We start from the raw sequence: 25,354 nt of genomic DNA, 5'->3' as shown, positions 1-25,354 counted from the left end.
AAAGTCATTAATGACGAAGAAGCCCACCATATATGGTTTGTGTGAGAGTGTGATTTACTCCCTGAAATGGCAAATGTCTCCTATGCCCCAAGCTTGGGGTCTTAGTGCAGCTGTCAAAGGCCTGGGTATTTAGGATTCTGTAAGGATGAGACTATTACCAAAGGTCATTGATAACCTGGAACTCTGTGTGTGGGCTAGCACTGAGAGACCTCACTTTTCACTCATTGGTGATGATATTTTAACACAGGTGGTCAAGCTGAACAGAATATTTACATGATGATCCTAGCATGGAAGGTTAAGTAAAGGCCCTGACAGTACTGGATTTTTTAATCATGACACTCAAGCTTTGTGATACATATATAGTATCTATAACGTATGTGTAATGTATCTTAGTATATGTAGCGCGTACATACTGTAAGTACACAACTGTAATAGAAATCAGAATATATAATTATATATACATACTGAGCATATTACTGTTTTTATGCACGTATATGTTTAAGCAAAATAAAATGTATTGAGTTTTTTAATTGATTAACTATTTTAGGCATCATTTTGATGAGTTGATCTTTTGTGATCAATGTACACTTACTGTAAGGACCTTAAACTGTTGCTTAAGTTCATTAGTGAGAGTGTTGATTGGGCACGGGTGATGAAGTGGTTTAACCAGTTGATTGTCAGGTCTGTTGAAAATCAAGAAAGAAAGGAAAGAAAGAAACTAATGGTGAGGCCAGCACCTCCATACCACTAGAGGGTTCGAGGCTGGTCTAAGTCTGATGTTTCACAGCCAGACAGTTTCTCTTTCTTAGTTTAGAAATGGCACAAGGAGGAGAGTGAGAAAGTGTAGACAGACTACTCAGACCCACCCACCTTCAAGTCACTAATCTTTAATATGCTGCGGGCTATTCAGCTCAGTGCAGAAGGCTCACCACCTGACTGGAAACTTGCAGTGTCCCTCCTGACAGTACTGCAAGCACCCAGGATGTTACAGGGGTCACTGTATCACCAGAAGAAAAAAGAGCCCTGACAACTAGACCCATCCTGATAGCAGTCTCAGTCTCAGTTGGTTCCTTTACTGGTGTTCAGTCAAATGTATGTTGTCACTCAAAGTAAATCCAGTCAAATCCAGTCAAAGTCAACTAGGACCATGGCTGAGGCTCAATATCAATATCTCAGAACTCAAACTGTGCTTGAGGGGGTACCTTTACTGTTGGAGACATTACAGCCAAACAGACACTGTGTCAATGATAGGTTACGAGCTGTAGGATCATGAGTCATGATCTTTGCCAAGATCAATGAGGAGGTCCAAGTATGATGGTCTGGCCATCAGGGTCTAGTCTCACTTGGGGCTCCACTTGTAATAACTGATGTTGATCTGACGACGTTGAACAACATTGATCACGTTCTAGGACTGTTTTTCCTGTGGGGTCACGTGATAAGCTACAGCAGAACAAACTCATACTGATTCAGTAACAATGGCTTTCTCAGGATATCAGAACATGACCGTTAAACTGTGTTGGCGGCACTCACCACGCGTTGTGATGATGTGCAACACTGGCTGAGGAAATGGCTATGACCCGTAAAATCATGGTTGACTGGACCTCAGGAAAGATCAAAGGAACCCAAGAACACCGATCCAAAGTTCTTTAATGACAGAGCTTACCATGGTGCACAAGTTTTTGTTCGATTGGCACTCTTCATGTGAGGTAGATTAATAACCATGTGCTGATCGTATCGGTGCGTAAATGAAATGACTGACACAAATTAAGGCAGTAAGAAGAAGAATAAAGATATATGCAAGGCTAATGGTGGAATCAAGCTTGAAGTTCTGAATGATACATGATCAGTACATGTCCTGATCTGACTTGTCCATTTGCTACACATGAATAAATGTGCGAACCCCAAGAAACAGCGGCTAAACTGATGGTCTGTGAGGACACATAGGTGCCATACTCTTGAGAACATCTGCGCTGTGGCCGCTGGTCATCATTTCTGAGCTCAAACTCAGTGCAGATTGCTGATATGTGCTTGTGGAATGAGCTTCAGGGACAAGAAGGGCATCTACAGGGGTAGCAAGAAACATGGCTTGAGGTCAGGTGGGGGCTGAACATGTGGTGAGCTGGCCTGACAAAGAAATGAGGGAGGAGGTGGTAGAGAAGGAGGGGTGAAGGAAAAGAGACAGCATCAGGAAGAGCTGTAAGAAAAGAGCAGGCATCATGACGCCTGTGAGGAGTCCACTTGCTTTCTAGAGTATGGAGAGCTAGAGGCCGAAGAGCTACAAACCGCCCCAGCTCGTAGGAGTTACACGGTGGTCAGGTCCAGTCACATTGGAAAATCCAGTGAGCACGAGATGACAAATGGCAGCCGAGTAACGACCATGGGGGATGACCAGGAATAACAAAGGACAAAAGACAGGGGTGGAGAATTAGTGGGTAAGGACTAGGTGGTGTCTCTATATCGTGTGTCTATGGTGGATGATGGACTAATATCCTGTCCTGAGTACAGTCCTACTTTTGCACACTGTGCCTCAAGGATAAGTTCTAGGTTATTGCAAACCTTTTCCAGGAGGCGGATTTCAGATAGTGGATGTAAATATATGTGCATATAATATACTATATCTACAGCGAATATGAGTATATACAAATGTTTATGTTATATTAAATATTATTATATTATATCCTATTAAAAATAATGTTAAAACAATAACAGCAATACTTTTGCAAATACAATCACCCTAAACTAAGTGTTTCAATTAAATACACTGGAATACTCGAGTTGGCTAAATCTCTGAGCCACTCGTATTGAGGCATTGTTGCCCTCTTGTGACCACTTCAGGGATTAAACCTGGCTAGTTAGGTTTCTGAAAAGTAAAGCAATCCTGGTCTTTTTAGCTAGCAGACACAGAACAAATGTCCTGGGACTGGCACTGCCTTGTCATTGACCTTGTCAGGCTCCCTCTAGTGGCTTCTTCTGATATGCACAGACTGCAATTGTCCGCTGTGTTATCGGTTTCACAAACGTGCTGCATGTTTCTCTCTCTCTCAGAGTAGTTTCTACACAAAAAAACTGTTTACACAGTGTCCATGTATTGTACTTCACCTAAGAAAGTAAAGTACTTCACTTGGTAAAGTCCATTTTCTGAACGTTCAAGAAGTGTACGTTTGAGAAGCTATACTTTTCAAAAACATTTAAGATAAACCACTGCCTTTCTTGTTTTTAACACCTTTACTCTTACGTATACATATAAAGTCATGAACAAGGAAAAACAACTTATTATTACTTTAAAGATTTAAGGGAGGCAAGGTTCATATTTACTTTGCACAAATGACACATTTATTAAGTTATATAATTGTTATTAACATTAAAGTGAAGCTGTTTCAATTCTTCATTTTTTAAAACATTTTGTACAGCTCCATAACGTTCACCACCATACAAAAAGCTAATTTCCTTCTATTAGTATTTGTCAAAGAAAGTAATCATTTCCTGGGAAGGACATTTACATTGAAAATTTTTCAATTTGGGGGAGAAAAGATATTCTGAAAATTGTAATATAAACAGAAAATGACATGATTCCTTTTTCCTTCTCGGATAAATATGTGTATCGTAATCTGACGGGACTTTGAGAAAATACCTTTCAAAGTTGCCTCTTAATCACAGAATTTAAACCTAGTCATCAGAAAGCATATATTTTTATGGTATTAATTTACAATAGTGATATATACAAGGTCCTTATCATTTGAGATGCAGCTAAAGTCAACTCAAAACTACTAATATCAATAGTTAATATCAAATATCTAAAAATATCACTAGTTGTGCTTTATGAATGAGATACAGTACCAGTAGAAATCAGGAATGCTGACTGAATGAATGAGAAGTAAGATTTAAAAAAAAAATTCAAATTCAAACAAAAACACAAAAATCATAAGAGAAATTAATACATTTATACTTATACTAAAAAAGTGTTGCTTGTTTTGCAGTTAGATTTTGTAATCCCAATGCTGACTAAAACAAAACAATTATGTGCTATTTCAAATAAATAGAAGTAAACATTCTTGTTCTAAAACAGTAATTTGGGATAATAATCATTTATCCCAGTAGGTTGTGAAACCATTTTCAGTTTCCTCTTATTTAGGTTGAACTGGCTGTTTAGAACATTCTTCAAACAAAGAGTGTTCTGACTCCAACTCACAAACTGTTTATGTTACATTATTTTCTGCCATTTTATGCAAAGCGCTACTACTGTATAGCGGTTATTCCTTACATGAGACTACAAGTGTTTCTAAAATGTATTTCATTTGATGCACAGAAACGCAATGTACTATAAACTAAAAATACTGAAGCAAATACATTTCCACTGACAGATATATGATTAACCTTTAACAGACCCAACAGGAAAAGGCAATTGTAACAATAAATATGATTATTCATGACAAACACCTAATGCAGGATATAAATTCCATGCCCATCCAGTAATTTTTTAAGAGGAATGATTACATTTATTATGGTTTCTAACTATGACTTTTTTATACTTCTAAAGGCAATTTTAATTGGACATATAAATAACTGTGAATAATAAGGCTTCTAATCACCCATGATATAATGTGAACTTTATAAAGTGAAGAGTATACAGGTATTTGGCAGTCTTATGACTAAATGACCAACATTCTAAATCATAGGATAATCCATGTTTGAGTTGCAATGCAAAACTGCATTGTTCTTCTCTACCTCTGTCACTGTGTCAATTGTCAATTTGAGTAACAGTACGTTGCATCTCCATCATCCTCTGGCTTGGCTCAACACTGAAAAGATGCTGAAGCAAACTTTCTATTTTATTACAATTTATCTCAGTGCAATTCAGATTGATCATTTAGTCCCACTTAGTGCAATCTCACTTATTTCCCAGAATGAATGGCTGATATTAAGGATACGGTATTCATTAAATGGTAAATGGTAAATTAAAAAGTAAATGGGTTTAAATGAGTTCAGTGAACTGACAAGTGGATGTGCTCAGTAATAAACCTCTAACAAGCATAATTATGTTTCAAAATATGTTTTTCTGTAAACACATAAAAATGTTACTGATGGTTAAGTATAAAAATGTTTTTTGTAAAATACCACTGATTCAAAAGCTTTGTCTGATCCTCATGTAATACACTCAGGCACATATTTGGGATCATTTAAGGATTCAACAAACCTTAATAATCCTTCAAGCATAAAAGTCCAAAGGTCTCTTACTTTCCTGATATTCCACTATTTCCATCTTAAGCTGGGAAAGCAAATGTCTGCCCACTTTGTTGTCTACTTTGTTTCTTGATTTGTGGTATACAGATTTCAATGCAGCATGGTCAAATGTTTTTTTTTCTGAATGCATTCTTATTCCCATGCTGCAGACAATGTCAAGTGCATACCAAGTCTTTCATGCTTTCTTTAGCTCCAAGAGACAAGATGTTCTTTACTATAAGTCATGTTATAAAAACATGCTTTTGCTTTTGAGAGTCATTTGTCCCTTAAAATCCAACCACTGTATAACCATTGCTGTCTTGTAATGTACTGCCAGAGTGTGCTGTGAATCATGTATTCCATGCTGGTCCCTTTACACCACTGTAAAAGGTGTAAACTGTCCTTTCTTTGTATACTGTAACACTTGCTTGAGTCGATATTTGGGTTAGCTCGTCTTGTTTTAGTTTCTTGCATGGGCAGCAAAATGCAAAACTGGTTGGGAGTGAAGTAGTTAAGGTTTGAAGTTTTATTTAACCCTCTGCCCCCCTCACCCCAAAAAATAGGAAGCATTGATCTCTCACAGCTTTGTATAGCATTCCTACAGTATTGAATGGATTTAGGCTCTGCACCTAAATACCAAAGTAAAAAAAATATATCCATGCTAAGCTTTGGCCTGCTCCTGATTAAACTTGATTAGTTAAATGGATGAGATTAGTTTAAAGAAATTAAACAGGTCAACCTAACAAGCTGAACACCTGTCTTCTTTCTCTGAACTAGGATTCCTTCGGACGCCATTGGTTTTTGTTCTCATGGAGTGATCGGAGAGAAGCTGATTGATCTCATTCTGCTTGTAGGTAGAGAACTTATGTCCGTAAAATGACCCTTTGGAGCTGGTTTCTGGATCCTGAAAATGTCTAGTGCAGGCCTTTCCAATTAAGTAAACCACCTCAGCAATGTTGAGAAGAATACAGACTCCTGAGACAGCCAGCATGAAGATAGTAAAGATGGTCTTCTCTGTAGGTCTGGACACAAAACAGTCCACCGTGTTGGGACAGGGGTAGGAGTCGCACTTGACCAGCCGGAACATCTTGTAACCTGGGTAGATCAGGTAGAATATGTACATGAAAGCAGCTTCGAAGAGGATTCGGAAAATCACGCTGATCATGTAGGTCCACCAAAGAGCTCCTGTGATTTTCATCTTCTGAGATTTGATCTGCTCCAGCTCTTTGTTACTGCCACGCCCGGACAGCTTAAGGATCTTCTTATCGATGTGCCGTCGGTGGGCGACGTGCATAGCTACCAGCAAGGCAGGAGTAGACACCAGGATGAGCTGAAGCGCCCAGAGACGGATGTGGGAGATGGGGAAGAACTGGTCGTAGCAGACGCTGTTGCAACCCGGCTGCTGGGTGTTGCAGGTAAATCCTGACTTCTCGTCCCCCCAGACGCTTTCTGCGGCTACCACAAGGACCATGATTCGGAAGATGAAAAGGACGGAGAGCCAGATGCGACCAATTCCGGTGGAATGCCTATTTACACCGCTTATAACGGCATAAAAAGACGCCCAATTCATTTTTGGTTCCAGGTCTGAAAATGAAGAGGTAGGAGAAGGTTATGAGATGTCGATGTACAGATGACTCATATGAAAACAAAATATTATTATTAGTCCAGATTGGATTTACTAGTGGCAGTTTTTCTCTTGTTCCCTTAAATACTGTGAGATTAACAAAACTAGATGAAGTTAGATTACCTCATTACTTCGTTTCTCAACTATCCTTTCGCAATGGTCGTCCAACAGCTGCCTAACAAACACACTGCCAATTGTGCCACATGTTGTAGCAGTGCTATTATTAAAACATAATTTCCCTGAGGATATTTTCAACAGTACTGCTGAAATAGAATACACAATTCACAAACACTAAAATCACAAGAAACTTTCTAAACATATCTATAAATAAATTAGTTAATTAAAACCATTTTAAATTTGTCAATACCTGATTAGAAAAACTCCATTCTTTGCTTTGCCTCCCACAAGTGAGAAAAAGTCTTTGCTAAGATTTCCAGTACTAGAAAACTAGCTATCAAACTCTACCAGCCTTGCAAAGAAGCATTCTATGAGAGTTTCTGTAATTTTAAAGAACTTTGAAAACATCTTATTGCAGACTTTAAGCTATTTCCATCATCCATTTATCACCCTCCAAGGATTTTCCCCCCCTAGTTTACCAGGCTCAGTAGTAGGTGTCATAAGCATCCAAATCAGTGAACAATGTTGACCTGCTGGAATCTAGTGGACACATAGGAGTGTCCACCGAAATGGGAGTTCACCAGTAGCGTCAGGTCTACTTCACTGGGGAAAGAGACTGCCTTCGACAGCGAAGGATCACATTTCGCCTTTCATACCCAATCAGAAAAGTGTTGCGAAGCAGCGTGACTACCGAGTAGCATTTTTTATATTGTTGCCCCACTCTGGGTATCACAGATGCAGTGGAGAAGCAACCAGGCCCTGGATGAATGACTGGAAAGTGCCCTAACTGGATATATGGACCAAACTACATTCCGAACATTGTGCTTTCATCTTCTCATCATAACCACCTTGGGGGATATAAAACAAAATTATAAGTAAATGTGAATAGTTGATGACTGTTTGCAGTTTTGTAATTGGATTTTAGGTCCACTGCAGTTTAGATTGTAAACATGGGCCCAAAAGTGTTTAAGAGGTTCTCCTGGTACTGTCAGTCTTCTAGATGAGTCCTCACTTTTGGTCTTATAGAACCTCTGGGCTTCAAAGCGAAAAAAAACGATCTTATGAAAATTAAGATTGACAGTTCAAGACGTAGAATTTTAATGGATGGAATAATCATGAATGAGGTGGTTTAGTTTAGGGTGGAATGAATAATAAGACTGAAATGTGCTCCCACCCTGGGCCAAACCTCTTATTGTTTCAAGCACAGTAGCTTTTCTCCATTAAAAAAAGTTAATGACCATTGTAAAAACACATTATCAGCAGGTAATACCAGCCTGCTGGGGAGGTGAGGTAAAGCAATACAGTTAAAGCAAATATGTATTACACCACAATGATAAAGTCCAAAGGATCCTGCAGATGAACTTTAGGTTCCTTCAGATATGAAAACACATTGATTGCTCATGAGTAGAAATGCTTATGACAACAAGATGAACAACACATCAAAATCAATTACAAAATTCAGGAAGTGATAGCCTGGAAAATACACCTTATACTGTAATATTTAATTTTCCACAGTTTTGTTACACACAGGACTAATTAACTAAAACTCTGTCTGCCAAACAGAAAAGTAAATATATAAATTGAGTCAAATCTAATTTATTTAAAACAGTATATATTATTTCTTAGCTTCTTATCAAAAGGGATTAGAACTAATAAAAAAAAGTATTTTTCTTCCTGTTTAAAATTGAAAAAAGACATTTACCTTCAGGTGGGTCTGTGCACAAACAAGTCCTTAAACAGTTGGATTAACATCAGTGTAAGCTTGTCAGTGAAAGGATCGGTTCACTAGAACACCATGTCTTTGGAAATTGCAAATGAATTCCCTGACACTAGACACTACCCTGCACTGTAGCAGTCATATGCTCTTATATAAACTATTTACATACAATGGTGGCCTTTATGAAGCTAACAAGACTCTTTAGAATTCAGATCAAACGCCTTGATTTCCGCCTACCCTCCGCAAAAGAAAGAATCTGTGTGGACACAAAAAAGCTTTCCCCCTATTATTTATTGTTTTTCATGGAACAAGGGAGATAAAGGGTGTGTCTGACGTAAACTTGAATCAAAAAAGCCACGCCAAAAAATTGGAAAGTTCTCATAGATTTGTTTCTTATCTTGTACCATGAGTTTTTAATTTTTTCAAAGCCATACAATATGGGTAACTATCACAAGCACTAGGTAGTGCCATCACATTAAATCAGTGAACCTTTGAAACAAGACGTCAGAACCCAATGACTTAATTTGAACCTACCACTCCTTCTTGTGTGCACATGTCTTAACTCTTTCATTAGCAAGACATCATCCAATCTTCTTCAATCAACTGACCAGTTGCTTAATTGTCAAGGGGAAGATGAAATGGAGGATTTCACTAATATTGCTCAGAAGGAACTTTTTCCTGTAGTTACCATATATCATATGTTACTATACGTCATGAAATCTAAATTCTTTAAAACTTGTCTTGGAAGACAAAGAAAATGAATAGAACCCTTGCATTCCAAAAGAAAGTTACATTTTATGCTATTAACACTTTAATCCTGAAACATACATCAAGCATTTGTTTTGTTACACTTAGTGATTCATGTTTTAATTTTGCCATATGTGTCTAAGGTTATAGTAAGCGTATAACTACAAGCCCTCCAGGCAACACAGTACAGTGCCTGGAACAAGCACAATCTTCATGCCTCTAATGAAGTCCTTTCTCCTTGTGACTTCAAATGTGCGTCTGCAACAATAAACATTATTCTCATCACTATCATCCAGCTTGCGTCGTTGGCTGCAAACTATTTGTGAGTTTATTCAAGCGACTGTTTCCACCACCCCCATTTGAGGAAGCTAATACAAAGATTTACAGTCGACGCAAAACAAATGAGGCGGTAATAAAAAGTAGGAGAAAGCAGTTTGCTTTGTGAGATTTTGGGTGCTAATCACACAAAATCTGGAGGCAGATTTCATTCTCAAATAGGCATTTTTGCTATTTTGACGTAGTCTGTTAGAAATATGTTCAAAATGATGGAGTTAATTGTGAGTACTAATTAAATATTATGCTATCACTCTGAACTTTATAAGAGGGTATTATGTCCCAGTTTTTTTCTGTAGAGAATGGTTTATTTTGTTTAATGGTTTATTTCTAAAAGCTAGTAGTTAAGTCTGCATGTTTTAGAGTATCAGGGCTTAATTGGAAGGCCATCATGAAACCCATCATAGGTGTAGTCTAGCAAAAGTGTCTCAGAACCAGCAAACCTTCAATTCTAGCAGTATTAAAAAAAATCACAAAAACATTCCCTTCATGCATGGTATCCACTTACTCTACATCTGTCATGTTAGGTCAGCTTGTGGTACTGGCCTTTGATCTAAAAATGCTACATACTGATTTGATAACATAGGTGTAGCAGTACTGGAAATAAGGAATGTTGCAATTTGTGTTGACCCTTATCTTTGGGTGATCCCACCAAAGATGACTCAATTTAAGTCAAATTAAGTTCACAGAGTAAAGAAACAAGAGCAGGAGTTACACTTTTTCCACATTCCAAAGAAAGGCTGACATTGTTATACTGTCCATTATTATATTATTCTTTTACAGCATTCAACATGATTTAGATTAGCAGTGGTATTTTGCAATATCACTATTTTGTAATAAGTATAAGTATAAGTATAATCTTATTACAAAATACAGACTAATCTATTGCCTGTTACAGAGAATGTCCCAATGCAGTCTTTATGCTTTCATTTAGTTTGAAAAACAGCCAATTGAATTTTCCTCATACTAGAAAACAGTTTAAACTTGATTAATTAGTTTGTTTCTGGCCTTCTTTCTTGGACATGTTACATATATGTTTAAATTGTTACAATTTGCTCTCAGATAAATGGAAAATATGTACTAAAATCTTTTAATCTTTCTGTATTACTCTATAGTGATAAGACATTAAGAAGTTAGATTAGTATTTCTAAAATGCTTTTCCTTTTTATGAGGCTTACATCAAAAACTGCACCCATTACAAATGTATCAATAAAGATATATTATGCTGAATATTATTGTGTGGAAACTACAGGCATATCGTTATTTAATAAAAAAAAATATTATTTTTCATAAATGAATTCTGTCCTATGAATATCGGTTATGAATACCTGGCTTCGATTTACGGTATTTTGGTTTTGTGTTTTGTGATGATGTCTTGCAAATAAAACAGAATCCAACTGAGTAAAGCTTATTATACAAGGAAGCAGTATAAGATAAAACATATTATATTTATATAGTGGTTTATTCCAATTTATATTTACATTTAGTATAAGTATTGGATTTTTTTTCTCCACCTTATAAGGAGATTCAGCAACACTGGCCTGTGTTTTACATTCAGGTGCCTATCGATCATTAAAGAAACATGACTAACACCTCCTATCAAACATGCAAGTTGAAAATGTACTGTACCCATAGGGCCTATATAATAACGCTCGCATTTACATGCTACTGGCTATTATGCTATTATGTTCTGGATACTCTTAAAGCCAAATGAGAATACAACTAAAGTAACAAAGTAAAAATAAATTAAAAGAATAAGAGAAATAAGAACAAGAAAAAATAAAGAACCATACCATGGTATTGCTGCCCAAACCGGTGGCTCAATTTATATAGTATCTTTTCGTGAAAGCAACCAGTGCACCAACCGGTTGACCTAGCCAGACGGCTATTTAAAAAAACTGACCTGACTGGATATTTGTCTTGGGTGCCTTCTTGACCGAAAATACATATTCTAAATAGTTTCCCTCATAGGAAGGAAAACGCTGAGATTTCAAGTTTCAAACATCCGATTTAATGCAAGTATTTTTTTACATCCCACACTTTTAAAAACGTATATACCTTTACAAATAATTAGTGTTTAAAGCACCCTACCGATCAGAAATCTGCCTTAAATAGTTTGAGTTCATATGAAATATGTACGATGTAGTTAAGAAACATCTGGATTAGGTAACAAGAAAACAAACAGCCAAGTTCTTAGACTACTTAAAAGTTACAAAAATACAGTTTGTACTTACAACACACCGCAGCACAAGTCGGAGCTGGATCTTCAGGAGTTCTGAAATCCCTTACACTGAGTCCACATTTTATTATCAAGAGGTTTGTCCTTGACTATGAACTCATGACATATCTCGTTAAAAAAAAACCGTGGCTACTACCCAATCATCTTCTGGTAAAGACTGGCAATTTAAACTTTAGCTAAAGTTATTTGCATGGCTGCGATAACTAGGATAAGGTTTTGTTAAGATAACGTATTCTTTTAATGATAAATAGTCAATCAACTCCCACTTTAAATCGATATTTCTTAAACGGTTTAAATTGTGGTAACTACAACTTTTTAATCCAATACAGGCAGCTTCTTTAACCACTACAACACAGGAATTGTATAAATGAAAGGAAGCTTTTAGATACTTGATACCAAATGTTTATCCTTAATGTGTTTAGCTCTTTACACAGACTGTTTGATCACAAAACGCTGTTTGATCAGGAAAGCTATCACAATGTTGCTTTGATTGGCCGTACAGTACCCGACATTATTCTTGATGAAATCACTGGCGGCGGCACATGAAGTTTACTTCTGAACTCTTTGTTTTCTCCATACATTTCATATACTGTATGCGTTGTAAATGTTTAAGTCTATATTTAACACACCCTTGCGGCAAACACTGACGACAGAATCGGAGATTTGAGAATTGCATATTGTGACCATTATATGGAGACAACATCTATTTTCACTAAAGCCCTGAAAGTAAAGCTTATGAACCTTTACCTTTCCCTTTTAAAAATGGGTGCATTGCCGACTACATTCTTAAAATATCCAGAAATGTAAGATTGTAAATACAGTGTAGATGAAACGAACATTGAATATTAGATTTCAAAAGTACTGTTCGTTAACGGACTGCAAAACGCGACTTAGACAAAATGCTGGATATTATTAATCGCAGTTGGCAGTTTTTTAAAGTATTGGACTATCCTTATTCTTCTGCTGTTAAGTACCAGTTAAATTTGCAGACCGAAAGACTAGTGTTTCTGCTAACTATAAAAAACAGCAGTAAGGGTTTGAGACCAACACAGTTTAGCGACTTCACGGAGATACAAGCAGTCCTAGAATTCCAACGTAAACTGCATTTTTATCGTTTTTGAATTCTGTATATCCTGCATTACATTTTGGACGTCTTTGAGTGGAAAGATGTACTAACAACTCTAGGTGGAAGTGACAATTAATTTTAAAAAGCTCTATATAATCTTCAAACAGCTGGATCATACTTTCAAGGTAAGAAAAAACTTTAGACAAAACTCTATTAGAAGATTACTGATTAACATATTCAAACTGACTAAAGTCCTCAAATGTTGCGAGTACTGTAGGTCTGCTTGCACGTACCAGGTTGTTTCACCCCTTATTGACAAACAGGATTGAATCACACAGGAAAGATAATAAAATAAAGTTAACAGATTCCAAAACCAACTGCTAACATTATAATGACAGGGAAATAGGAAATACATTTGCCTTTTTGGAATCTATAAGGAAACTATTCTTTTCTGTTGTGGTGCAAATTATTTCCCTTTCTATTATTAAGAACTGTTTCTCTCGTATACAACACTAATGACTATTTTAACGTTCAAAACTAAAAAAATGTCCCAATGTGGATTGTAGGCTGCAAAAGCTGAAAGTTGATTTCAGTTACAGCTTGCCCATAGTTTCCACAAACTAAAACGTTTAAAATCTTAATTCTAAGACAGGTAACAACAACAGGAAAGGGTAACACACAGGTTAAGTCAAAATGCAGAGTAAAGCAGTTTCCAATCTAGAAATCTATCACATTCCATGTCAAATAACATTTAACATTAACTTGCAAATATTGACAAAAAAGGGACAACAAAAGATTTAAACTCAAATTTAAGAATCATATCTTTACTATCTGAAAGTTGTGGAGATCTTCAAACTATTTCAAATAAGGAAAAAAAAAACTTTTAAAATCAATGCCCGTTCAAGTGGTTAACGGTGTGGTGTGGTGGCTCTGTGGCTGAGGATCTGTGCCTGGAAGTATCCTGCGACCGGCAGAGGAATCCTACTCCGTCGGGCCCCTGAGCAAGGCCCTTAACCCCAACTTCTCCAAGGGCACCGTATAAATTGCTGACCCTGTGCTCTGACCCCAAACTTCTATCCTTGTTTGTTTGTTTGTTTGTTTGTGTGTGTGTGTGTCATGGAGAGCAAGTTGGGGTATGCAAAAACACAAATTCCTAATACAAGAAATCGTATATGGCTGATAAAGTGATCTTATCTTACATCGTTGGGATATTTATGCTTAAGATTCTGTCAGGAATCTGTGGGTCTGTGGGTCAGGAAGTATTCATATGAATCCATTTTTAACCACTTAATCCCATTCAGAGGCTCCGGCTCCCCTGTGATCGTCATGGAACAGGAGCAAGGAAGGTGACGGGGTGAATGGAACATCAGTCCATCCCAGGGCAGAGACACAGACACAAACACGGGCATGCACAAACTTACACATATGGCCAATTTTTCCCGGAAGCCAATGAACCTACCAGTATGTTTTTGGACTATGGGAGGAAACCGAAGCACATGGAGGAAACCCACGCAAATGGAGGGGAGAACATACAAGCTTCACACAGATAGCAATTTACAGTACATCCAGAACCAAACACAGGGCTATCCACTGAGCAATCATGCTAATCTATGGAAGGATATATTGGGCTAAACATATCGTGGCAATATTTTACACTAAGGCTTCACATTTCTGAGCCTTAAATTCTCATGTGTCTCCCCATACATACATCTTTTTACCAATAAGAAATGTTAAAACAATCCAGTTAACGTTTAAATGGGCCTATCCTTCCTTTGTCCACAGGCTTCAACTGTTGAGGAGACAATCATAGAACACATTAGACACACTGTAAGATAAAATATCACTGGAATCCAGACCCCAAGGTCAGGAATTAGGAACCTGTTATATATCATGATGTGTTTAATCTGATTGAGAACGGGCACTGCTCAGCATTTAACAAGCCCAAATTCAAAATAATAGGGTTAAACATTAACAACATTTTTACATATGACAGCATGAACTTTCACAGCATCATGCTGAAGAAAATTAAAAGCATGTGCTCTACATTCATGTCAAAACGTCTGTAAGATCTAAAAGCAGAGCTGGGGAATCATGTGATGTCACATCCAGCAAACTAACCTCTGGCTGTTTATTTCAGTTTAACATCCAAACGTCAGATTATGCAGACAAAATGATTAATACGTTTACATTAATCCAACCCTTTTCCACACAATAGATCAATCCCAATAAGCTGAACACTTTGTGACCTCATGATTGTGCACTCCCTGACTGGAGAACACAGAGCAAAGGAGAGGAGATGTTGAATCCATCAGGTGGTGAAGAAACTAGAGAACAGAGTTGCACACAGGTTCATGATTCAACAGAAATAAAGGACTTGCACCCAAAACTAAAAACTGTAGCTGTATCATCCATGACCAACTCCATCAGTGAAAACATCCTTGGCAGGGTGCGTTTTTTGTTGATTTCTAGGATGAGACTCTAAGTGCTGAATCCCTGCAGCAATAACTGGACTGTTGTGAGAGGCCATCCATTGGATCACAATTCACAGGTCCGATATGGGACCAAATGATTTCTAACTCTTCTGTGTCAAAGGCTGTTTTCATGTTTTTACCTAGCAATAATGTAAGTTAAGTATGACAAAGCAGGAATCTTAGAAGGGTGTGTCACGCAGTTATAGAGCCATTCTAAAAGCAAGGCCTAGGTATTTGTACAATAACCAAAAAATAAATGGATAATGGCTTCAATCTGCCTAAAAGTAGATGTCAAAAATGCCAAAGTGGAACAAGCCATCATTTTTCAGTAATGCAGAACTGATCATAATACATTTCATGACTCGGTAAATCTTACAATTATACAGGGGGCAGATCTAAATTTAAAAACACTCGTAATACAAATTTTCTATGATCTTTTTTTTAAATCCCAGAAAGAAAACTGATATTAGAACCATTTTTTTTTGTCAAACCAAAACAACAGAATTACTGTGGACTGGAAGACCATCATGTCTCTCATCACTAAAAGCCTGCAGGCACTTTAGAAATGACAGGAAAAGTAATTTGTACAGTAACTATTATACAACAACTGTTTGCTGGAAAGAGTGCCTTGTCTAATGTATCTCAACCCTACCCTGGCAATGTAGCTAAGCCTGCCAACTAGGTTTAGCTCTGTGATTATTCATGGATTGTGACAAACATCCATGGAACTATTTAATCCCCTTCAAAAGTCTGTTGATACATCTGTACAATGACAACAAATGCTTTTCTTTACACACCTGACAACATTTTTAACATTTATTCTTTTACACAGACTTGCTGCGAGTAACAATTTGACATAACAGCTGTTAGTTCTGCAAGCACACAAAGCTTCCAGAATGGTAAACTTTCACAGTGCATTAACTGTTATTACACACAAGGCACTAATGCAATCATGCAATCTGTCAATAAACTATCATGACCAATGAGTTTACAGCTCATTCCCAACAACCTGTATTATAAACCTCCAGGTCTACTGGGGTTGTAAGTATAAAGCCAAAACAGAGTTATAAGAACTTATATGTCAGTGCAGCGAAGATAAAATGAATGTGGTGAAAATAGCAATATACACACCTACTGATATAAGAACTATCAAGTAAAGGGCTATCCAGTAATCAAGACGATCTTTATTTTCAGCACAGTAGGACTGCAATTATTGTAGTTTGCTTTGAAACTTTAAAAGAAAAGAGATGGGACGTCTTGGTCCTGGAGAGACAGTGTGAACGCAGTTCTAGAACTCCTTAAAACAGCAGACTTTAAGACCTATAAGTCCATTTAAGTCAATAATAGCTGACTTGGGTTATTAAGACCCATGTTCAAATGAAAAACTGCAGTAAAACCTTCAGAAAAGAATGACCTGTTCCTCCCCTGAACTATTTTACAACCTCGACATCTATTACTTTCTATTTTGCAAGTAAGCAGAAATTATGTTTTTCTTCCATTCTGACAAGAGTTTGGTTTTATGGCCATGGGAACTCCCTGCAAAATAAAAAAAACAACAATTATTTGCATGCAGAAGTGAATGTAATGGACTTAAAACTCTGATTATAAGGGGATGCCCCCTAGTGTTGAATAGATTGAAAGGACAGCACAAAAGATCATCTAGCCCAGGGGTGTCCAAACTTTTTTATTGGGGGGCCAGATGGAGAAAACAAATATGGAGTGGCGGGCCACAGATTACCTCTAATAATAAAAATAAACAAATAATACCAGATGTAAGTGCATTCCAATAACCAAATTGCCTTTAAATTTAGGGGACTACCCCAAGAGATGATTTTTAAGCATTTTGTACTGTATGCATGAAATGACCTATATAAATAATGATATTATCTCATTTTAATATACCCGTAAGATTTCACAAATTTTATGCACTACTCTACTAATGGGAAAAGTGATGCTGTGCCTTGAACTGAAGAATCACTGTTCTTGCCGTCTTGCCTCTGAAAAACTATTCATGTTGCCAGCGTGGCTGGAATCTCCTGCATTAGCTGTTAATTTTTCGTTTCTTTGGTTCCGCCATTTTGAAAAGCTTGATAACGTTAATGTACAGAATTTAAGTTTTGAAAAGGGTAAAGTGGAGGAGAGGGGGTAGCTTATCAGTTTTAAGATGCGATTTTACGTGATGGCGGCACCTAGTGTTCAAAATAGAAACTGCATATTTTACTTACTATCGGGCCAAATCTAATTATAGTTCTAAATTAACTCGCTGACCGTTTCCGTAACGGTGTCGAGCCGTAAACTGGACACGCCTGTTTTAGCCTATGAATACTCTAATTAAAGTATGTCCAGGAAGGTTACTTGAAGGTGTGTGGGAGGAAATACTTACGTCTCCCAAGGTGAACATTTTTCATTTTACAGTGTTTTGCATGACCAGCATGAGCCAGTCTCAATGAAACAGAAGGCCCTCTCCTGAAACACAACGAAAGTGAAATTTTATTGAGGTATATTTTTATTCATAGCGTCAAAGAATGTTTCTCATGAATATTTCCCTGAATATTACCTTAAAATAAAATAAACACATTTAGTTAGTAATGCTACCATTGCCTGTGTGCACCACACTTTTCCTTTTTGATCAGTTTAGTCCATTTTAATATTTTTGCATGTATTCAAAACTTTAAAAGATACAGCACTCCAATATGTGTCACTTTTCTCCCACAGAAAAACCAAAAGATTTGAGTTCCTAAACACTAAAATTCCCAATGTTTTTCTACAGCCCTATGTACAGGAAGCCTTGGTTTTTGAAGCTGCCAGGTGAAAATAATAAATAAATAAAGCCAGTATCTCTTTAATCCCTGCAGCCTAGAGAGCCTTAGTCCAAGTTTCTAATTTCTGAACACCTGCGATTAGTTTTAACTAAAAAGCACCCCTTCAATGCAAACATGTAGTTAGAGCTCTTAGTTGTCTTCTTTGTTCATTCAGTTTTATGTGGCAATACATATATGCATCACTCATATGAAGAATGTGCATTTTTTTAACATAAATCATTTTCATTTAATGGGTTTTTGTTGTTTTTTAGTCATAAGTAGCATCAGTGAAGGAATGAACATTTACTTTTTATCAGTTTTAGTCCCGATTTAAGGTTGACTACAAACACCGTTTGCTCCAGATGTCACTGAAAAACGTGTGCATTATTGTGACAAAAATAGGAATCAGTACTGTTTGCCACTGGCCTGTGCAAGTGATGGTGGCTGGATTTACACAAACCTCATGGCTTCAAGTTTTCCTTTCTCCATAAACAGCTCTGCCATCACTTTGTCCTCCTGGGGATACAATCTAGAATACAGTATCTTGTCTTCCACTGTCTCCTTAAACCATCTGATTGCTTCAGAGGACCACTGCACTCCATGTACTGGGGATACCTACAGCACCCAACAACAGATGACCAACAGTTATAGTAGCCAAGACTATTTTCCACTCATAATATATAAATACAGACAATCTAAGACATTGATGCTCACTGATATGCTACTTCTTTTTTTGTGTGTGTGTGATGGAACGTCAGTCCACAAAAAACAACTAACTACTGTACTGATGTACAGTTTTTGAAAAGTTATGGAATATATTATGTTTTTTTTTTTTTTATACTTACATTTGCCAGGGAGACACACAAGGCCTGCTTAGGGAAAGCAGCTAATTCTGGGCTGAGCTCCCTTATATCACTGAGTGCAAGGCACACCTTGTCTCCATAATCAATTTTCACCAGCTCTATTTTGATGTTTTGAAGACACCCATGAGACTGACTAATGCCTGCCTCTACAAAACAAACACAGAATATCAAGCAAGGTTCTTTAATTAAAATCAATTCAAAGAATTAGACATTTCAGAAACACTGTCCATGTTATAATAAATCCCTACGCATCTAACTAGTTCTCCCACTTCCACACACCTAGCGGACTCAGATACCTTCATGACCCCGGAGCAAAGAAAACAATCACCTGCACTCAGGATACTGGCCCCACCCAACTCTTCTAGGCTGATGCCCCTGACCTCCTTTCATACGTTTCCTCCCTCCTTAACAGCTCTCTTTTCTCTTACTGTACTTGCTGCTTGAACCTCATCAGTCGATTGTTCACTCAGCAGACTGAACCAGGACCGCTCTCCCATTAATAATTCTCTTCAGCCAGCTTGATCTGTCTCCCTCTCCTCTTTCTGCTGCCTTCAGCACTGTTGATCACTCTAGTCTCCTATCAACACTTACTGACCTTGAAACTTTGGGCACTGTTGTCTCTTGATTCTCCTATTAACCATTATCGCATTTACCAGGTCTGGCTTTCTCCTCTGGTGATCCCCAGGGCACTACCCTCGATTCCCTATGGTTTCCTCTATACACCTGCCCCCTGGGTCCTCTCATCAATTTTCTTACCTTTTAATATTTTTTATGCTGATGACATTCAAATCGTCTACTTGTTTCCATTTCAGATACCCAGATCTCCTCCTGGATGCAAATCTATTATCCAAGAACTGGTCCTGCCTATTCTCCTGTAACTATGTCTTTGCCAACCTCCCTCCCGAATTCAAGAGCGGTCTTGTTATCCTACTGTCTTGCTTTGCCATTGTCACACCATCGCTGCAGTCCCTCAGCTGGCACTATACTGCTGCACAGCAGATATCCGAATCACAACCCCAGTCCTTGCCAACTGTCTGCCCCACAGCTCTGCTCCCAGCCATTTCAGTTTCTCATCTGTCACTGCATGCTCTCCCTCTCTGCATTTTCTTTTCCTTTCTGTTTCCTCTCCGTGTTCTTCTACTTCTGTAGTCCATTTATTGTCCACTCCCATTAATCAGCAGTGGAGCTAACTACCAGAAATCAGAAATGAATTATCGTTGAACATTTTTTGTGCCCCTGTTCAAAACTCACCGGTTCAGGCAGTGCCTACAATCTTTCCACTTGCAATTATATTATTCAGCCACTCTTACACCATATGTTCAATTCTTAAACTGAAAAGGCAATTTACTTATTGTTCTTATTAATGATAAACATTACACATGACAATCACACTGCTCTCTTCACTACTCTGTAAACAATATATAATGTTTTGATTCTTGCCTTTCCTAGCGTTGTTTGTAATTTACTTGCTGAAGTATGCAATTATCTAAAATTCATCAATTTACTGCAAGTTTCCCTGGATAGTGCTGCCTGATAAGCAAATAAATAACAAAAGGAATGATTAGAAAAAAAAACTACCTTCCTGTATTCCACATATTTTGACCACAAGAGCTCGGCACCATAGTTTCAGATTGGGCAACCAGCCAACAACATAGGTTCCAATATCTGGGATGCATTTCATCTGAACAAAGGATTGACCCCATTCTTGACTGCTATAAGAATAAAAACAGGAACAAGAAGCTTCTGGCTTTACTTACTCTTTGATCTGAAGGTTTTGAGATGATAATGGGTACTTTCACATACACATTTCACAAGGGACATGGCACTTTCACATGCCATGTCCCTAATGTTTCTAAACTGCAACACCATTCAGTATGCTGAATTTCCCTTCATACTACTGCTGCTGATTGTAAAGACAATACAGGCTTCAGAAATGACATTCTATAGCAGACTTTTACTGAAAAAAAGCTTTGACCAGTGGTAGTAAGAGGGGTCACCTTAAACCAACACATTACATATGAGTTTACTGCTTTTTCTTAGAGGAGATGCATTCTGAAGTATAGAATCTAAATGGAAATATCAAACCAAATACGGCACAGATACGTCTACGTTATTTAAAAACAAGTCAGATTAAATAATATTGTGTAAATTCTCATTCACAATCTACAAACTAAACAACAGTTAAACACTTATTCAATCAAGTTTGTGGTTTTTTATTATTCTTTCATACATATATCAAACAAATGGCCCACTTAATAGAAAGAATGCCAATGATACACAAAAGAAAATAGTTTGGCTTACAATTAGTTTTATAACCTTCTAAATTCAAAATACAAAATGTTCATATTAACAGGGCTTGTTTCTGATTCCTAAATCTATAATGTGGCCTAGCATGAAATTAACGAAAAACAACTTACATTAACTTTTGTGATAGTTCTTTCAGTTCAGTGCCTGTATTCTGAATATAGAAGTCACCGGGATCAACCACGTGAGTAACAGTCACCTCCATTTCAGCAAACTTTCGGATCCTGAATTCTGGAATTCTAACACACTGCTTGTTCCTGGAAGAAGCTTCAAGCCCAACAGAAGACAAAAGTGCTCCAGAGGAACCTAAATGCTGTGAGTCGTTAGTTTCCTTGCAGTGAGATTCACTGTGCCTTCCAGCAGGCAATGAGGGGTTTTGTTCCACAACACATTCAGGAACATTTTCTTCTTGAATAAAGATATCACAAACATCCCATAACTCAGACTGGGTTGCAACCATACAGCTATAGGTCAATAAGCCATCTGTGCTTTTTCCTTTTAGCTTAAAGACAGGGAAAGAAGAATCCAGTGTGGAAGAGGCTTTCTGCTTCAATCCATTTGCCACTGAATAGCTATCTTCTGGAGTATGATGATAACTACCGATATCCTTTTGGCCAGGTCTCACATGCATCCAAAAGGCAGCTGATGCAGAGTGCGGTGTACCACTGGTCATATTATCTCCGTTAAACGAGTCAGCTTCCGAAACACTGCCACTCTTGGAAATCAGTCTCAGGTAGTTAATGAGTTGAGATGAGGTTTGCTTTTGATGCTGTACTTTGAAACCATTTCCAAAAGCACAACCTAATAAATGTGCAGGCACATTTGATTGGACTGTCTCATTTGATGACGGACAGGGATCCTTAATGTTGCTTTTTACCTTGTCACACTTTTTTAAAGGTAGGGGCTCCTGAGGTTTTACATTGCTGTTGCCACTGTAAGTGCGGTTCTTGTGCCCAGGGAGCGATCTGTAGACTTCTATCTCAAGGTTATAGTATGCTGATGTATTGGAAGATGCCTCTTTGTGGGAAGTAAGAAGCTTTTGCATCTGCTGTAAAGCTAATGTAGATCCTAAAGTTTGCACTGCATTAGCAACTGAGGTAGCCATTAGAGCATTTTTCAAAATGGGACCAAACTTCAAAACATTTGAAATTATGAAGCCTTTCTCAGCAGATGAATCCTTCAATGCAGGTAAAACGTGATGCTTTGGATTCGCAGGGATCAATGACAAGCAACTTTCTGAGTCAATAGCTAGAAAACCAAAAGTGGTGAAAATTACATTTGTTAACTTGACTGTTATAGTAATTGTACAATTTAAACTGTTCCATGGTACTTCAATAAATTTATCCAATAAAACATTACTCACATGCATTTCTATGGCATAATGTACCTCTTAAAACACTGCTGCTATTAGTGTTATCTGAAAGACAGTTTGAAAATAGTCTACAAAGGTTTGTTATGGTGTTATGTAAGACCTTACTGTACACAATTTAATCTCATTTACATATTTACCGCCTTTGAGTTCCAGAAAAAGAGCAGAAAGCTGTTGGATAGTGTTGCATGCCTCATCTAGGTTCTTTACAATTTGCATATACTCTTGTAGTGAATCTTCCTCAGACAGATTCAGGAAGGTTTCCACTTGTTTTTTCACCTGAAATTTGTTAAACCAAGAAAGGGCATAGCTCAGTGATCACTTACCACATAGGTGTGTCAATTGATATTATTAATTGGTAATTAAAAACTCATTTAGACTCCTTTCAATATTATTAATAATAATAATAATAATAATAATAATAATAATAATAATGGATTCAACTCTTTGGTTGGTTTGGTTGTCAGATTGCACCCACAAAGCCAACTGTACAGATGCAAGGATATGGACGTTGGCAGGTGAAAAACAATAATATCAAAACAAAATAACAGCAGCATTAATTGACAAACTTCAGTTACACAAATAAAAATATAGAACATAGCCTACCTGTCCTGTGAAAGTCTTCAACTCTGTTTCCAGAAAATTTCGGGCATTTTCCAAAACCAGCAATTTTTTAAACAGGGTTCCTTCCTCGATGACAGGTATCACTGGATACGTCCCCTTTGCCATCTTCCTCAAAACCAATACATAAATTATAAATAAGGAAATCAATCATATATGCGTACCGATCATATATGCGTTTCACTTATGAAACGACCACTATTAACAGCACGGAGATTACTGGTTACTGGAAACACTGAATTACAATTTTATAATTTCCAAGAATAAAAAAAAACATCATGCCACACACAATCATATCATTAATCAAAGAGCAAAATCCTGTCCAGACACGTAACGTTACACGTGAACATCAAAATACGCAAGGACAAAAATGATCACTAATTTACCACTTAAAATCGCGTTATTCTGTTTATCAGCAATAGCTTCTTAAATGCATTAGTCTACCCAATTATGACTGGGTGCACTTTAAAGAACATTTTCAGACCTTAAGTTAACGTTTCAGAAAATTTGCGAGTTTTTTTCCGGATTCAGTTCAGTTCGACGCCTGGTTTGAAAAAAAAAACATCTTCCGGTTTATCACGTGCTTTCTGTAACGATCCGCCAATAATTTCGCTCAAATATGAAGTAAAATGTATGCATTTTAATTCAGCCCATCGCGGCGTTTAGTTACTTCTATATGTACTGCCCATTGTCTCGTCAACATCTTTTTCGATATTTCTCATAACTTCACTTAATCCAAAGTAGGCGAGTATGTATTTTAAACCAGTTAACTACTTCATAATACTAAGATCCGTGACAATTATTTCTGATATCTATTTAAGAATTTTAACTGTATAGATTATTTCGAAACTTGATGATTAACATTTTTATTATTGTTTTGGAAGTGTACATAAAAGACATAAATAAAAGATGCTAGCTTTGAAACCTTCAAAGAACGATATATTTACAAAGAATTATTACTCCATGTAGATAGTCTCTAGCTCTTTAAAACTGTGTACGATCTCAGTACTTCACAAGTACTGTCATTGTCAAAATGTGTATTTCTAAGACTGGTTTATTATGTGTTTAGTGTGTTTCCTACCATAGGCTGACATTCCACGTTGCCCTTTAAGATTCTGCAATAGGCCCCGAAAGTAAGTGGTTTGATAAATTAACACTCGGAAAACTTTTCCGTATAATTGTTTCAATTAAATCATTAAGGTCTGTGACAGAAACGCAGCTGTTGATGACTGGAGCTGATTATCTCTTGTGTATGGCTTTTCTCAAACACCAGGATTTAACCTGTGTGCTTTCAAGCCTATTTGTATTATAAGCCTAACAACGATTTTAAACAGGAAATACAACCCTTTTTTAAATTTAAAAACTGTTTTAACAAATAGTACTGGTAATTTTTCGCCCTTAACAGCTGGTGGATACAATTGGAAAGCCGATATAATTTGGATTCTGATATTGTGAATGCCTTCAAGGTTTGTATCAATTATTGTATCACTTAATTGATTAAATTGAATGATTTAAGAACTGCTAATATCAAAAATAGCGGGATTCTGATGTCGTTTGTAAAACAAATTAGTCAGGATAAAACAGGATAGGCTGGGACTCTCCTGCGGCTCAAAATGTAACATAGATGTTAGAAAGTTGATGGACGGTAATAAACCATGTGATTCTGAGCTAAATTAATTTAAATCTAACAAATGCTGCAAATATGAATGTTAGGGGGGGAATGAAAAGTAGATGGGTCTAAATTGTTACACTCCAGTGTTTTCTTCCTGCGGTGATTTATTTTTGTTGAATAGTATGTCAATTCCTTGTGTATAGAACATCACAGACCTTTTCATTACTTTCATTCAATAGGCTTAACTGTG

General features: G+C 37.1%; 1 protein-coding gene across 1 annotated transcript; it reads right to left on the bottom strand.

Annotated features, from left to right (window-relative positions):
• Positions 1 to 3,304: 3,304 nt before the first annotated feature.
• Positions 3,305 to 24,079, bottom strand: LOC107077856 (uncharacterized). The gene is made up of 12 exons (XM_015351311.2): positions 23,977 to 24,079; positions 23,478 to 23,600; positions 23,012 to 23,150; positions 22,866 to 22,919; positions 21,616 to 22,750; positions 20,777 to 20,910; positions 19,181 to 19,344; positions 18,796 to 18,950; positions 17,918 to 18,000; positions 16,992 to 17,070; positions 11,552 to 11,709; positions 3,305 to 6,804 (listed from the first exon to the last, which is right to left on the bottom strand). The coding sequence occupies exons 2-12, from the start codon at positions 23,598 to 23,600 to the stop codon at positions 5,960 to 5,962; spliced, it is 3,069 nt and encodes a 1,022-aa protein (XP_015206797.2). The 5' UTR covers positions 23,977 to 24,079; the 3' UTR covers positions 3,305 to 5,959.
• Positions 24,080 to 25,354: the final 1,275 nt, after the last annotated feature.

This window comes from Lepisosteus oculatus, chromosome 8 (assembly GCF_040954835.1).
Source record: "Lepisosteus oculatus isolate fLepOcu1 chromosome 8, fLepOcu1.hap2, whole genome shotgun sequence".
NCBI classification, from domain to species: Eukaryota; Metazoa; Chordata; class Actinopteri; order Semionotiformes; family Lepisosteidae; genus Lepisosteus; species Lepisosteus oculatus.
The sequence above is the reverse complement of the archived record's forward strand: the minus strand, read 5'-3'. Positions and strand labels throughout refer to the sequence as shown.

Coding starts and splice junctions, on each gene's coding strand:
- LOC107077856 (XM_015351311.2), bottom strand. CDS start 23,600: ATGGCAAAGGGGACGTATCCAGTGATACCTGTCATCGAGGAAGGAACC. Junction 23,151..23,477: donor TGAAGACTTTCACAGGACAG/GTAGGCTATGTT, acceptor AACAAATTTCAG/GTGAAAAAACAAGTGGAAAC. Junction 11,710..16,991: donor GCTTACTTGCAAAATAGAAA/GTAATAGATGTC, acceptor GAAACTATTTAG/AATATGTATTTTCGGTCAAG.